Below are 15,014 nucleotides of genomic sequence, written 5' to 3'. Positions count from 1 at the left end.
ACCTCTGGTAGTGTCCCAGAAATACCTATTAAGGAAGGAATGGAAGGAAGGCAGGAAGGTGGGTAGGTAGGCTTTAATTATGTGATATTTGATGCAAAGAGAAAATTCTAGAGATACTAATAAGTAAATTTGTTTGCTTACTTATGTATTGTATGTGCTGAGTTCTTGTACTTTTGAGAAGAGGGTGGTGTTGCCCAGGATCATATAGAAAGGAAAACTGAGTGATGGGGTCTGAAAAGATTGCGTGGCTGGTGGTCGCCTCCAAATACAGAGTTGTCTCCCGCGCGCCAGACTGCTGGCCACCTGCCCTCCCGGAATGTGCATTCTTCTAGGGGCTGCGGTGGGGGTGGTGGGTGGAGGTTCTTCTGAAAGAGATGGTATGGACTGGGTAGAGGAGGAGAGAGATAAGAACACTGACGCTTCCCTAATACCTCTGGCAGGTGTGAGAGTGAATCCTCTTAATCCCGCAGCAGTCTTGATAGGTTTAATAATCCCAATTTTACAGATAAGGAAGCTGAGGCCAAGAAAGGGTATATTACCAGTCTGAGGTTTTGGGGAGGTGGTGGAGTCAGACCGGGTACAGACCAGGGACAGACCAGCTACAGATCAGGTTTCTGACTCTGCAAGCCATGAGCTCTTCTGCTTGTAGTGTTTCCACCCAGTACCAGAGGCTCACGGGAGTTGACTTCTGAATGTTGCTTTGTTCTTTCCAGATTCGAGTGCACCGAAAATTTGCTGTGGAAGAGGGTGATCATCTCACGATGCTCAACGTGTATGAAGCGTTTATCAAAGTAAGTACAGTTACCACTCAAAAGGCCCCTCCACCCAACTCAGGGTGATCTAGGAGTGAGGGTTCCAGATCAGTTTTTTTATTTTATTTTATTTTATTTTTATTTGAACGACAGAGATCACAAGTAGGCAGAGAGGCAGGCAGAGACAGAGAGAGTGGGAAGCAGACTCCCCGCTGAGCAGAGAGCCCGATGTGGGGCTCTATCCCAGGACCCTGGGATCATGACCTGAGCCGAAGGCAGAGGCTTTAACCCACTGAGCCACCCAGGCGCCGCCCAGATCAGTTTATAAAGTGATGGCCGAGTAACCTACAGGTGGGGGCCCTGCTTGGGTTTGTGGTGTGATTTTGCCTGGAAGAATATAGGAGTCTCTCCTGGCTGTCCCCTGCCTGGAGATGGGGCCCATTAGCAGCACGCTGATGGCTCAGCCTGCCCCTCTCCCTACCGTCTCACACCCACCAGTGTTGCTGGACAGCACTGGCAGACATCTGAGTAGCAAGTCCTTTTCTATTTTCTGCCAAATAAGTGAGGCCAAGAGTGTGTGGTGTGGAGTTGAATTCTTCAAAGCAGTGTCTTTGAGATTGTGTCAGCCTCCTCTCCTCCAGCAGGGACCGGCCGTGAGGGACGTGTGGTAAGGACCGCATCTGTTCACTCACCCTACCTGGATTTAGCCATCGGCACTGTTAATTTTTATTGTTTTTCTGTAACATTTTTAACATTTTGTAAAACTAAGCAAATGATACAGCTTAAGAGTCTTATCAAAAATTGCTGAAAAAGAGCTCTAAAGATGAAAAGTGTAAGAAACCTCTTATGTAGAGGAAAGGGTGGGAAGGGGAATTAAATTTTTCTGATTTTCAGTGTCTTGTATTTGTTTCTTAAATACTTCTAGAAGAGAACTACCAGGTTTTTGTTTCACCGGAGATCTAAGGGAGATGATTCAGTTAACGAACAGTCTTCGGAAAAGCCTGATCTCTTACTGAGATCATGAGTTACGGGTTACAGGAGTTAAAATTCATTTGTACGAGCGCAGCTTGCCGTCTGCACTCTGAACCTCGCTCTGCCAGTGGAAGGCGGGCGCACGTCTATACCACGTTGGTGTGTAGTCGCCTTCTTGGGAAATCTGTGGATGACATTTTCTTATTCAAAATGCTTTCCCTTTTGGCTTGGAGAAGAATTTCAGAGATACATCCCCACAGTAGTAATTTAGTCTAAGACATAATGATCCTACTTAAGAATGTCGAATAAAATTAAGCACTATTGATAGAAAAATTAAGTGTTGGGGATAAAGAGTAGTCATTTGCAAATTATTTCTAAATTAGCAAGTGCCATTGCGCCCCTGGAGTCTCCTAGAATGATGAACTCCCAGAAAGTTGATTTACAAAGTTAATTTATAAGGACCCGCAGGGAAGTGGTTCTTTCTGATAACTCGCCACCTAAGAGGGTATTTCAGACTGAAAGTAACTGTCAGGAAGTTCTCCTTTGCCCTTTGGCTCGGGAAGCTAGACGAGAGAGCAGGCCGATGGTATGTGTGGTGGTCAGCATCGTTGAGGAGCATGGGGCAGAATGGGGCCCATTAGGACGGGAAGGTCTTGTCCCACTGAGTAAGCAGAGGGGGGCAGGGGAAACCGTGCACCTTGCAGCGTAGCCGTGGTCGAGAACTTGTCTGCTTTCTCTCACTCCTCCTCTGTCTGGGTTGCCCTGTAGCACAATAAAAACTCTCAGTGGTGTCAGGAACATTTCCTGAATTACAAGGGTCTTGTCAGAGCGGCGACAGTACGAGAGCAGTTGAAGAAGCTTCTTGTCAAGTTTCAAGTGCCCAAGAAATCTAGCGAAGGTAAGAGCAAACCTTCACCCCCGGCGACACCCCGTTCTGTGCCGTTGACATGTATTTGCAGATGGTCCGTGCGAGGCTGGTGCAAGGGCATGGCATGCTCCAGACCTCCTCCGGGCAGACACGGAATTGCCCGTGTTGGTGCAAAGCTGAGCGTATAAAAGGAGCTTGTTTTTTCCAGGGAGGTCCATTTGTATTTCTTAGGGCTGTTCTTAGTGGGGAAGAAAAAATTGACAAGCCCTGACGAGACTTCAGGATCATTAGCATTTTACATCATCGCGTGTTACGTAGTTATTAATTTCTGCATGTAGGCTTTGCAAGAAAAGTTGCTTTTAAGTGCGTAGTATTTAGGGCTCTACCATATAAATTAGATTTTACGTTCAAATGCAGACATGACTCATGGAGTCTGTGTTTTGAGCCTCAGCAGTCCTTAGGGTAAGACAGGAGTGCTGCATAAGCCTTGGTCGCTGGCTTCTGGCCGTGACTGTGACTACCATTAACTGAGGACACGCTTGGTTACACCACGGCAGGTGTGGTGTCACAGGGACACTTTGTGTGGTGTGGGTGATACTTTCCTTACCTTACAGATGGATTGTAAAGTCCTAGGGAGAAATTCAGTTGCGTTCAGGACAGCACAGCTGGTTCAGCTGATCCAGATCTGTGTGTGGCTTATAACCTGTGCTCTTGAAGGGTGACCCCCCTGCTCATTCACTTGGCCGTTGCCCATCGAGGGCCAGCCACACGCCTGGCGCCCGGTACACTTGGCACCATGAGTGCCTGCTAGCGTTCCCCAAGTGCCGAGAGCAGGCCGGCGTGTGCCGAGCGTGTCCACTGTGAGTTCATTTAGTGCGCACACCGGTCTAGTGACGAGGTGCCGCTCGAATCCCTGTTGATAGATGGGATCAGTGGGCGAAGAGGCAAAGAGAAACTTGCGGAAGGTCACACGCCGAGTGTGTGGTGGAATCGGAAGCTGGACTCGGGCAGTTTCATTCCTGCCACTATTTTTGCCTCTATCCTAACAGCAAGTGATTACAAAATGGCCAAGGCATGGTGCTGACTCTCAGGAAACAGTGCAGGGAAGGGAGAGACTCATGCGGGTAGACTGAGTGCTGCGGTGTGAGGTCTTCAGTTCCCTTTGAAGTGAGAGGAGTCGAGCCATCCGTGCTTCAGGCAGCCGGGTGCGGATATGATAGGAATGCAGAATGCAGGCAGGCGCGGGGCTGGGCCTGGGAGGTCGCACAGCAGGCCTCGAGGGGGGGTCAGGTTCAGTCCAGCAGTGGGGTTGCCCTAGCAAGCACAGGGCAGGGAAGCTGTGGAGACAGGTGCTCGGGGTGAGGGGCATATTAGATGCTCAGAATTCTGATGAGTGAAGATGCTCACAGGAGAGGGGAGAGTTGAAACTGGGTGATTGGGTAAAGTTGGTGTCATTGATAGAAATGGGAATCTTCCAAAGGCAGCTGATTGGGGGAGAAGCTGCTTTAGTGCTTGTCACCTAGCAGATGACAGCCTTATTTCTCCATCTGTGTTTCTTAACCTATTTTGCATTATCAGCCTCTCACTCAGGAGAAAAGTGATGTTAAATTTAAATTCTTCCGAATAAGAGAAATTAAACATGAGGGAAAATAAGATTTTGTAAGGTAGGGTTGGGCCTTGCTGGGCCACAGCCATTGCAGTATCTAAGATCTACCCCTTCCCTGCCCAAGAGCCAGTTATCATCCCTTTGGAAGCAGTGTTCCCCTAATAAGAATGTGTGTTCTACATAGAAGTTTCTTTTGGGTAGCAGTTAGAGAGAAGAGACTGAATCTTGGATCAGACCTTGGTTAGAAATGTAGATTTGAGATTTATCAGTTATTTGCTGAGAAACAATAGAGAAAATCGTGGAAACACAGTAAATTATGTACAGATTTGAAATTTCTTTTCCTTTTCCTTTTTTTTTTTAAAGATTTTATTTGTTTATTTGACAGACAGAGATCACAAGTAGGCAGAGAGGCAGGCAGAGAGAGTGGAGGAAGCAGGCTCCCTGCCGAGCAGACAGCCTGATGCGAGGCTCGATCCCAGGACCCTGAGATCATGACCTCAGCTGAAGGCAGATGTTTAATGACTGATCCACCCAGGCGTCCCCAAATTTGAAATTTCTAAGATGTTAAAGAAAAAGCAAATAGTAAAAGTATTTTTAGCAGACATAAGAGATGAAAAATTAAAAACTCTATCATAGAATGAGTTCATTTAGCATGCTTAGAAAAAATACTGGTTTAAAAAAAGAGAAAGAAAAAGAAAAAAACACACATACTAATTGATAAATGTGCAGTAGAAGGGGTCCCTTTTAGCCAAAACATTGCCAGTAAGAATGCGGTGACACTGACATTCTTGTGTACTGTTGACGGCTTAATAAATTATACTGCCTTTTGGAAACTTATTTACCAACATATTGTATTTCATTGGTTCTTAGATGCCATCATTCGTAAGGCACGCCATTATTTTATGTACCACTAGGAAAAAAAGTATTGCTGGTTATAATTAACAAAATGCTCTCCTGATTTCAGTAAGTTAAAGGGGGAAGAAAGGGTGAGTCTTAAAATTGATGGAATGTCTTATGTTGTAAGCCACACACATGGCATTATCCTTTGCATAATCACTTAGAATGTATCCTGTGAAAATCATCTAACAAATGGCTGGGCTCTTTCCTTGGAAGATGTTTACTGTAGCAATACAGACATACCAATTAAAATGGGACATTTGAAAAATTGTAAAGAATTACGTGCTGTAGCTCATTACAACAGAAATAATGTTGTAATGTTGTGTCTTATGGAAGAAACATTAAGGTTTTCTCCTAAAAAAGTTCTTGTTGTTACTGGCCAGCTTGTGGTGTGCTGTCTTGGGTTCTGGTGCCTGACCTTGGTCCTGTCACCCTGTGGCCAGGTGGGGTTGGGGCATCCCGAGTTAAAGGAACAGTCTGGCATGCTTCCTTCTACAGCCATAGATGGTGCCAGGGCCGGCATCCAGCACCGGGAGGTGTGGGACTGGGGCTGGTTCAGGGGAGGTTTGCAAGGCGGTTTGATGCAGCCTGGGCTGGAGCCTCACAGCACCGGCCTGAACATGCAGAACCCAGGGCAGGCCAGGGGCTCACCCATCACTGTGTTTGCCGCCTCGTGCAGGTGATCCAGATCCAGTCCTGAGGTGCATTGTTTCAGGATTCTTTGCGAACGCAGCAAGATTTCATTCTACTGGAGCTTATAGGTAATGTGATACTTTGTGACGTCATCTGCTAAAGGAGAAACCTTAAAAATGATCCAAACCCCATAGAAAGCTGATGTGCTGGGAAAGTACAGAATTAAATTAAATAGGTTTTCTTTATCTCCTGCCTCCTTGCAAAGATGAGCTGAGGTTAACTACATAGCTTTCAGCATAATATCTTAAGTTGATGGGAATGATTCTCAAATATTCAGCTCATCCGTATGTTGTGGAAGGATGATAATTACAAGCCTGGAGGCTGGAGATATTTCCATTCGAATAATGGAAGAAGAGAAATGGAAAGGACCGTTAGAGATGCTCTTTCCTGGAGAAACAACCCTGGCTGTTGGCATTTCATTGTTTCTAGAGACCTGTGGGACCTTGTGGCCGTAGTTGCTCTCTGGATGTTGGGAAGCGTTTCTTTGTGTGCTGGATGTGCCGCCTGCCACAGACCGAAGCCTGTTTCATCCAGTTCCACTTTCTGGGCAGAAAATCCCTGGTCTTCCATGCCCTCCTAGTAACCTCAGGACTTTGCCTTGTTCTGGTCCAGAGTGTCACCCAAGCCTGTTTAAAAATGCATCTGTTCTTTTCATATGGGAGCTGTCCACAGGCTTCCTCCCCAGCTTTTCTTTGCGTTTCCTCCATATATTATTTTGTCATTAGCCTTTTCCCCTCCGAGAATAATACGTTCCTATTTTCTGAGGGGAAGTCGGCGTCATGGTCAGTCAGTCCCTTTGAGGCAGAAGTTCAGTGTTGATCAGCTCAGGCCACCTGGCGGCACAGCCAGGACCCTGGGGCGCTGGTCTGTCACAGAGCTGGAGATGAGCTCGATCATGGTGCTCGGGGCGCTTCCCTAATGCACCCACAGCAACACCCCATAATTAGGGTTTGGGCAGCAGCATCCTCATCTGTTGCTGCTCTCTTGTGATCTGAGCTTACCAGTACTTGTGTGCTGGGTAATTATTTTTTGAATTAAATTGAATCAAATCTGAGTTGACATTTGGAATATTATCTTAGAGAAATGGATAGTCCAATACGGAGCTTCCTTTTTCCCCTATTATTATGTCCCCCATAGCCTTTATCTTTACTATTTAATTTTGTTTAATAGGAAAGTTTGTACAGGTAACCTTATGTATTATTTCTGTCCCTCAGGAGATTGTTTCTTTTTCTTAATTTTTTAAAAAATTTATTTATTTGACAGAGATCACAAGTAGGCAGAGAGGCAGGCAGAGAGAGAGGAAGGGAAGCAGCCTCCCTGCTGAGCAGAGAGCCTGATGTGGGGCTCGATCCCAGAGCCCTGGGATCATGACCTGAGCCGAAGGCAGAGGCTTTAACCCACTGAGCCACCCAGGTGCCCCTAAGGAGATAGTTCTGAAAGAGAACGTATGGAAGATAAACATGAACATGGGCAGAGCAGTGTATTTTCCATGTTTCTTTCCTGAATAGCCACATGCTGGTTTTTTGTATGATTTGTTCTTGACTTCTGGGGTGGCAGTGGGGGGAGGGGACATTGAGGGCACTGGAGAAGATGGAGAGAATAGTTTGTTCAATTGAAGTACCACCAGCGTGCAGTTTTTGATAACATGAAACACATCTGTGGGAGTGTCCCACTCCACGTATTTCAGACTGACTGTGGCTAAAATTCTTCTCTTTGCCAGGACTATCCGTGACGATCATGAATTACATATCCACCCTGCCTCGGTCCTCTACGCAGAGAAGCCGCCTCGCTGGTAAGCCGCCGTCTGCTTCTGAGCCTTGTAACTGCTCAGAAGGCAAGGCCTGGTTCTTGTTCGTCCCTGGGTCCTCAGGCCTGGCATGCAGCTGGCATACCCGTTTGTCGACTTTGTTATGCTGAGTCATCTACAGAATTTCTGCTCTTACCAGATTTCCTTACGCAAATGGCGATACTCCTGTCCTCCGTCATGTACTCAGCAAAATTTCACCTTCACCCACAGACTAGGTGCTAAACCCTATGCTGGGCACAGCGATGTGGAGGCGGATTGGGGTTCCGGGCCACAGGCCTGATGGAGACACAGATGCAGACACATTCCAGCAGCTCAGGAGAAGGGCCTGCTGGGGGGGCAGGTGTAAGGCACGGGGGCTGCCGCGTCACCTTCCAGGGAGAGGCAGCAGTGGCTTCGCAGACGAGATGACATTTGCTCGGGGGCCTGCAGACAGGACTTTTTGGGCAGAAAAGGAGGTGGACGGAGTACACACTGAGGGAGGGGCAGAAGCGAAGCCACGGGAAGGTGAGGGAACCTCCTGTCTGGGAAGTGGGGAGTCCCTGGTACGGCGGGCACAGGCCACCCCGAGGTGATGGGTGACGGAGGGGGGCAGGTCTGAGACTGTGCTTATGAGGGAAGAGAGGCGCACACAAGAGGAGGCATTTAGATCTTTAATAGGTTGGTTAAGTTTTTGTCCAATTTGATAATAAAAAATTGGAGTCTGTGTTTTGTCTGTCTTTTTAGAATCCATTTTTCTAGTAATTCATTTGTATTGTGTTTTAGAAAGATACTGCTCTCAGAGTGGATTGGAAAATTTAAAAACAATAACTGGTTCTTCGCCACAGGTTGGTGGAGAAGGCAGAGGAGAGCAAGCGGGCCTGGGAAGGGAGATAATCGTAGAAGCAAGAGAGGGCAGAAAGGTCCGCTGGGAGGTCCTTGGTGCCCTGAAGTAGTGGTTTCTCCAGGCAAACATCAGCATCACCTAGAAGCCCGTTAGAAATGCAGATGTCCAGGCCAGGGCCCAGCCCTTCTGAATCAGAAACTGGGAGTGGGGTCCCGTCTTAACAAGTCTTCCTTGTGGCTCTGATGGGTGGTAAAGTTTGAGACTCTTTCCCCAAGGCAAGGCATTAGACTTTATCCTGTAATTCCTGCAGATCCAGAAGCTGGTGGTCAGTCAGTTCTGGGTTTAGAAATGTTGCCCTGTGCCCATCAGCATGCAGAGTGATTAGAAGAGGGAAGCAAACCTTGGTTTTAGATCCTTTCCCAAGGGTTTGCCGATTTTGGGTTGACTAATTTGGGAGTTGCATAAGTGGGGAGACTTCTTTTTCCTGCCTCATTCCTAATGAGCCCTGAAGGGCAAAGAGCGTGGCAGAATAGAGCCAGTCCTGAAGCAGCCGCATCACCTTAGGGTGCCAAGGGAGCGCTGTTCCCTCCGGCCTCTGCAGAGGGCCCCTCCCTCTCACTGGGTCCAACCTCCAGCAGCTGATCATTTGCTGGCTTCAGAGGCGGGCACAGTGGCAGTGCGGCCGGGTGTTTATCGTGATTAGGGAAGCCTGTGTCAGCACTTCAGATAGCTCAGAAACCAATGACTGTCTACTGTGTGCACTCGGAAATCTGCGGATTTGACACTATCTTCTTGGCTTTTTGGTGTCTTTCACCTCAGTTTCAGGCAAGGCCCCCACCCTTCCTGTTTTCCTGTAAGTCGTGGTCTAATTCGTGTCCAGTGAGAGTGGGGACAGCTGTGTACACCCATGTCCCCCACACTCCAAGTAAGATGTAGAATATTTCCACCTCAAAAGTTCCTAGTGGCTCTTGGCGGTTCATTTCCATCCCTTTTCAGAATCAGGCAAGCCTTCGCTTCTCTTTCTACATTTTGGAATAAAGTCAGTGTGCTCTGTTGAGAGTTCTGTAAATACAGACTGAGAATCCAGAAGAGTTCTGCACTGAGAAGTGAGATGTTCTGGAAGTGATGCCAGGCTGATCTCCCCTGTAAAATGGGCACATGTTACCCACCAGTCAGGTCATGAGGCGGAAGCGCGTTTGGTACACACCGGAGGTCCCGGGAAACGGGAAAACTCGCCAGCTCTGCTTGCTGTGGCTCTGGGTTCTCACCATAAGGTATAGGAAATTCCTGTTTTCTCCTGCTTTTAGGGTTATCTACAATGAAGTTATACAGACCTCCAAGTATTACATGAGAGACGTGACTGCTATCGAATCCGCTTGGCTGTTGGAGCTGGCTCCCCACTTCTATCAACAAGGAACGGTAGGGTCAATAGAGACTAGCCCTCAAAACACCAGTTAGCTGCCTCTTTGTATTTTTAAGTACACATCGATTCTCCAGTTTCATGCCCTCAGTTTCATCCCTCCAATAGTGCATGGGGTGGAAAGGCCGTGCCCATATCTCTCCCCCATTCTGGGTGAAAGCCCTATACCATTTGCTCAGAGAGAGGTGCATTTAGAAATCTATCCCTCCAACTTAAAAGACAAAAAGAAGAATGTATCTTTGGTTCTTCCTCTCCCCCTCTGCTTTTTCGTTCTTCAAAGAATTCTGTCACACTTTGGACTATGTTCACAAGGAGTGGCACAGATATTCTCTGATGACGATGGCCTCAGCAAGCACATAAGCTGGTGTGCAGGCTTACGCCTGAGGTGGTTTGCACCGTGGTGGGTGCTGTCACACATCGGCATTCGGTGCATACTCTTCCGTGGCAGGCCCTCATGGGGGACCAGCAGGCGTAGTGAGCCTCGTGGAGGAAATGGATAGTTTGGTTTTCTTCGTTTTCACAGAAAAAAATCGTCTGTTCCTTGGGATGGGTTGGGAAGGCCGTACGTTGTTCTAACAAGATCTTTAAGTGGTGGTTATATTTGGAAGGCTGGAGTGAAAACAGGTAAATCAGGGCTCACAAACTTCCATTGACTCATTCCATTTGGTCTGCATCATGTTTTTAATTGGGGTATTTCGTGCAGTCACTCCTAATGCAATTATTGATATAGTCGGATTGAAGTCTGCCGCGTTGCTGGTCGTGTCCTGTCCTCTGAATTAGTTCTTTTTTCTTTTTTTACTGCCTGTGCTGTATAATGCCCAGTGCTGGAAAACAGTTGCTTCAGCTACTTTGTTCAGTTTTACGACTGTTTACCCAAGAAAGGGGAGTCCAAACCTCTTACTTCATCAGGGTTTGTAACCAGACTGCAGTGTTTTCAACCCAAACTTAAAAGATTGATGGGTGCGTTTAAAAATTGAGAGATTTCATAGGAAATACAGATTTCGGGTTTCTCTTAAAAGAAATGGTAAGTCTGCCAGCACTAGGGGGCGCCTGGGTGGCTCAGTCTGTTAAGCGACTGACTTCTGCTCAGATCCTCTTCTCAGGGTCCTGGGATCGAGTCCTGCATTGGGCTCCCTGCTCAGTGAGAGGACTGCGTGTCCCTCTGCCCCTCCCCCTGCTCCTGCTGTAGCTCTCTCTCTCTCTCCCTCTCTCTCAAATAAAAAAAAAAAAAACCTCTGCCAGCACTGGGCCCACGTTACTGCTTGGCAGCCATCAGCGGGGGCCAGGGAACGGCTGCTCACTGTGAGTGATGCTATCCGGGTGCCGCAGCCCTTTCAGTTGTTTCCTCCTGGAAACATTTGAGTCATGACCCCATAAAATGGAAGGCTCTTCTCGTCCCTCCAATGTTAGGGGAAATTGTCCTTTTAAAACCATCTTAAAGTATTTAAATCGTCTCCAGTCAAATGAAAAGTATTTCAAGCCTGTATGGTTCTTCACGTATCCTCCTACAGACGCCTCAGCTGGAAACCAGGTCAGCCGCAGGCACGGAGACACGTTCCGAGTGTGTCTCCTGTGCTGGGTTGGGCTGACAAGACCACACCCCAGGTGAGAGTGTCTTTCCCCCAGAACCTCTCAGGTGGGAGGCAGCGGACTTCCAAAGTCCAGGAGGAGTGAGGGGAACCGCCAGCTAGAAGCCGAGAGACACTGGTTCAGGCCGGAGGATGCAAGCATTCAAGGCGGGGGGGGGGGGCGGTGAACCCAAAGTTGTCCCCCATCCATTTAGACACTGGGAGAACAGGATTAACCTAGAAGCTGAGTCATTTTCCCTTCTCATCTCCAAACCGCAGTTCAGGCCCACCAAGTTAGAGCAAACAGCCCCGGAAATCTGAAGAAAATGACAATCCCAGATTTCTGCATTGGTCTCTTCTCTCCAGATGTCTGTTGTTCTGCTCATGATCCATTCCGATCACAGCCTGTGATCAGAGTATTTTTAGAGATGCCAGGATCTTACAAGTCATCTGGTGCCACAGCTTCACCGGGCGAGGGCCCTGAAACCCCCCCAAGAACCTTGGCCCCTTCTTACCCAAATAGTCCAAAGGTACTTGTACTGTTAACTTGTCTGGAATGAATGGATTTCCTCAAGACCCTGCAGGTCTCCGCTGGCCACCCATGTATGGTAGACGCTCCTTTGTTCAAATCGTGGCCTCCCCCCGCCCACAGAGGGTCCCTGGCGCAGTTCCTGGCACTGTGGGTGACTTTCCATTGCTGTTGTTTTCCGAGTGTCACTCTCTCCCTGTATGGAGGCCTGAAATGGTCCAGAGTCGGCTGTGTTTATACTCTGGATTCTTCTAAGAAACGAACACCAAAAATGGCCCTATGCACAGGCATGATGACATCAGCCCCATGCTCAGGCTAGGGCTGGGAGTGCCTAACGGTAGCTGGAGGGGTCCTCTTGGGTAAAGTGCAGGGAGATGACAGAAATGCCACAAGACTCCCAGCTGGAGGGAACAGGGTGGCCTGCTCAGGGAGTCGCCTTCCTGTCCTCAATTTTGTGTTCTGATTCTCAGAGGTGTCCTTGGGATCTAGACAAAACCCTCTTAACTGGGGCCTTTGCAAGAACTGTACTGGTTGTTTCTCCCCCACATGTGGTTAGAAAGGGACTTCCTGCAGTTCCTCGAGACACCTGTCCCATTCCCTCCGTCAGTGGGTACAGGTTCTGGACAGTGTGTTATGTCTCTTGCACCCTGCGTCCTTCCAGGGCCCATGGTTCCCCATCAGCAGTGGCCTTGCTGTCTCAGCCCATGTGGGTGTGCAGGTTTTGGGCACCGAGCATGTTAGGGACCAGCAGTCAGTTTGGGAGGTCCTCATGTGACGATTCCACTGCATGCTAGGGTGTCTCTTGCTTGTTTGCTTAGGATTATGAGGGGGTACTTGGGATTCCTCAGTCAGTGAACAGAGGTCCATTATTCAAAGCTTCTGTTTACATACTCTGCCTTAAACTCATGCTTTAGGATTACTAGCACTTCTGGGATTATTTGAACATAAAGTATATTTGTGTCCCCCAAATGGCTATTATCCGATGCCCACGATTATAAGGTTATGCATCCTGTGTTCTTTATACTGGGGGGGAGTGATGTTTCTGAAGGGAAAGGGTGGCACTAGGACGTGTTCTTTTCCTGTGTGTCTTCCCTCATGTGCATTTACCAGCGGTCTGTGGAGCCCAGGGCCCCGAGCACATGTACCTGCACATGGAGGTGCTTGGTGAAAGCATGGTTGTCCTTGTTCCTATGGGGAGGGTACCTTCCTTGACCATTTGCAAGAAATTCATAGAAATACGAGGCGATGTCCAGCCTGAGCCTAGTCCCCTGAGCTCAGGGGTTTGGCTGTGATGCTGTCCTAGGGGCTGGGGCAGAGGGAGAGTGTGTCCCACCCACACCTTCCCACAGAGCCCTGGGTGACCAGGGTCGGCCATGCCGGGCTAGGCCTTGGGCTGCTGGGCCTTACCAAAGGCCTATCGTCTTTGTTGGTTCCTTGCCGCCCCCCCCCACCCGCCGTATTGCTTTCTGAGGGGCACGACATCTGCCGACAATATGCGAACCAGAGGGCTGTGCTGGCGTGATCATTGATGTGGGGGTCCTGCTGAAGTCCAGTCTGTCTGTCTGAGCGACCCCTAATGCTGATGGTTTCTCTTCTCTTGCAGCACCTGTCCCTCAAAGCCAAAAGGGCCAAGGTCCAGGACCAGTGAGCAGAGCTCGGCTGCCGCCACAGGGGACTTGGCGCCCTCTCCTCCACACTGTGGTCCCCCGGCCCTGGGTGGCGAGCTGGCCCCGGCTCACACGGAGTCTCCTGCTGCTCTGAAGTGGGCCGCAGCCCGTTCGTTAGCCCTTTCCTTCCCGCTCCCCTCGGCATCTGTGCTCCTTGCTGGGAGCCCGGGGAGATTGCACAGGGGCAGGCCCCCCGCCGCGCTGCACCCAGGCAGAGCGGGGACGGGCAGGGCCGTGCTGTCTGTTCATGCAGTGCTCCTGCTGACCCAGCATGCCACTTCTGCCCGGCGCTCGGTTCTGGCCCAGCTTCATGGGACACGGGAAGGAAGTCTGGCCGTTGCGGCCTGGAGTGCTGTGCGGTGTGTGCGGGGCTGTGCGGGGCTGCCTTCGCGTGCCTGGCGGGGCCCCAGCCGTGCTGCCGGGTGGAATGAGCGGGAGACTCACAAGGTTTGGTGACCGACTGGCGGGACCCGAGGGCACTGTTCTCGGTTAGCGAAGGATTTCTGTCTCACAAGTGGGCTTCGCTTTCTCCGCGTATGACACCGCATCCCGACGCCGCCACTAGCTGAACGCTGGTGAGCTCCGCGCACCCCCGGCGGGAGCCTTCTGCCGCAGGAATTCACAACAGTTTAGAAGCTCTAATAAGCTTCTGTAGCTCAGGAACATAACTTGTCTATTTGTCTTTTGTTTCTTTGCTTGGGTTCGGGAGAACCCGGGCGCCCTCTCAGCAGGCACTGGTTCCATCGTTGCCCCCAGGTGTCCTCGCGGGGATGATATTTGCATTTCAGCACACGATCGATGCCGGTTTCTCCCCTGTTTCAATGAGCTTTATTTCAAAAACATGTGGCTTGAAACTTTATTTTTGTACTGATCTTAGTTCGGATATGCCACTTTTGGCACCAAACATGTATGTCATTTTTATTTCCATTTTGTAAACATGTAAATAATAGTGATAACTTGTTAATAATAGTAAACCTTTGTACCTCAAGTAAATGTGTTCCCTCCCACCCGTGGTACTCGTGGTCTGTATTTTAAGATGGTCCAGTGACGACTTCTGCGAGAGGGCCTGATGTTTGCTAAGAAGCCTCATGTTCCGGCGCCACGGCAGCTTTTGAGGCTCCGTGGACAAGATCAGTGGCCGTCCGCCCTTGGGAGCTCATGGAGCAAACCATGGGATGTCATTTAAATAAAGGCCTGAAGAGGTGCTAATTTTTGCCAGTTTCTGATTGGGATCTTGCCGTAGAGAGGTCAGAAACACTTACTTTTGTAAAGTGTGAATTTAGAACCAGGGCTGATCATGATAAGCTGCTGTGGGAGTGGGAGAAGGAAAAGGCACGGGGTCGACATCCTCTGCAGGGAGACTGGAGATCCCAAACGGGAGAGCCAACAGCTGGTGCTGGGCGAGGGGGGCT

At 49.2% G+C, this 15,014-nt stretch overlaps 1 protein-coding gene across 3 annotated transcripts in view; it reads left to right on the top strand.

The window, feature by feature from the left end:
* The window catches only part of DHX35 (DEAH-box helicase 35), a 65,498-nt gene extending 50,687 nt beyond the window's left edge, over positions 1-14,811 (top strand). Inside the window, exons 17-22 of one of the 3 annotated variants that reach the window (XM_044263035.1) lie at positions 714-791; positions 2,493-2,622; positions 5,775-5,856; positions 7,509-7,580; positions 9,726-9,837; positions 13,539-14,811. In XM_044263035.1, coding sequence (XP_044118970.1) covers positions 714-791; positions 2,493-2,622; positions 5,775-5,856; positions 7,509-7,580; positions 9,726-9,837; positions 13,539-13,583 — 519 coding nt within the window. In that variant the 3' untranslated portion in view covers positions 13,584-14,811. Of the gene's footprint in view, positions 1-713; positions 792-1,393; positions 2,471-2,492; positions 2,623-5,774; positions 5,857-7,508; positions 7,581-9,725; positions 9,838-13,538 lie in introns of those variants that run through there. The other 2 variants (XM_044263037.1, XM_044263036.1) reach the window with 2 other exon arrangements.
* Positions 14,812-15,014: the final 203 nt, after the last annotated feature.

This window comes from Neovison vison, chromosome 8, assembly GCF_020171115.1.
Source record: "Neovison vison isolate M4711 chromosome 8, ASM_NN_V1, whole genome shotgun sequence".
Taxonomy (NCBI): domain Eukaryota; kingdom Metazoa; phylum Chordata; class Mammalia; order Carnivora; family Mustelidae; genus Neogale; species Neogale vison.
This window is presented reverse-complemented; position numbering and strand designations above follow the sequence as displayed.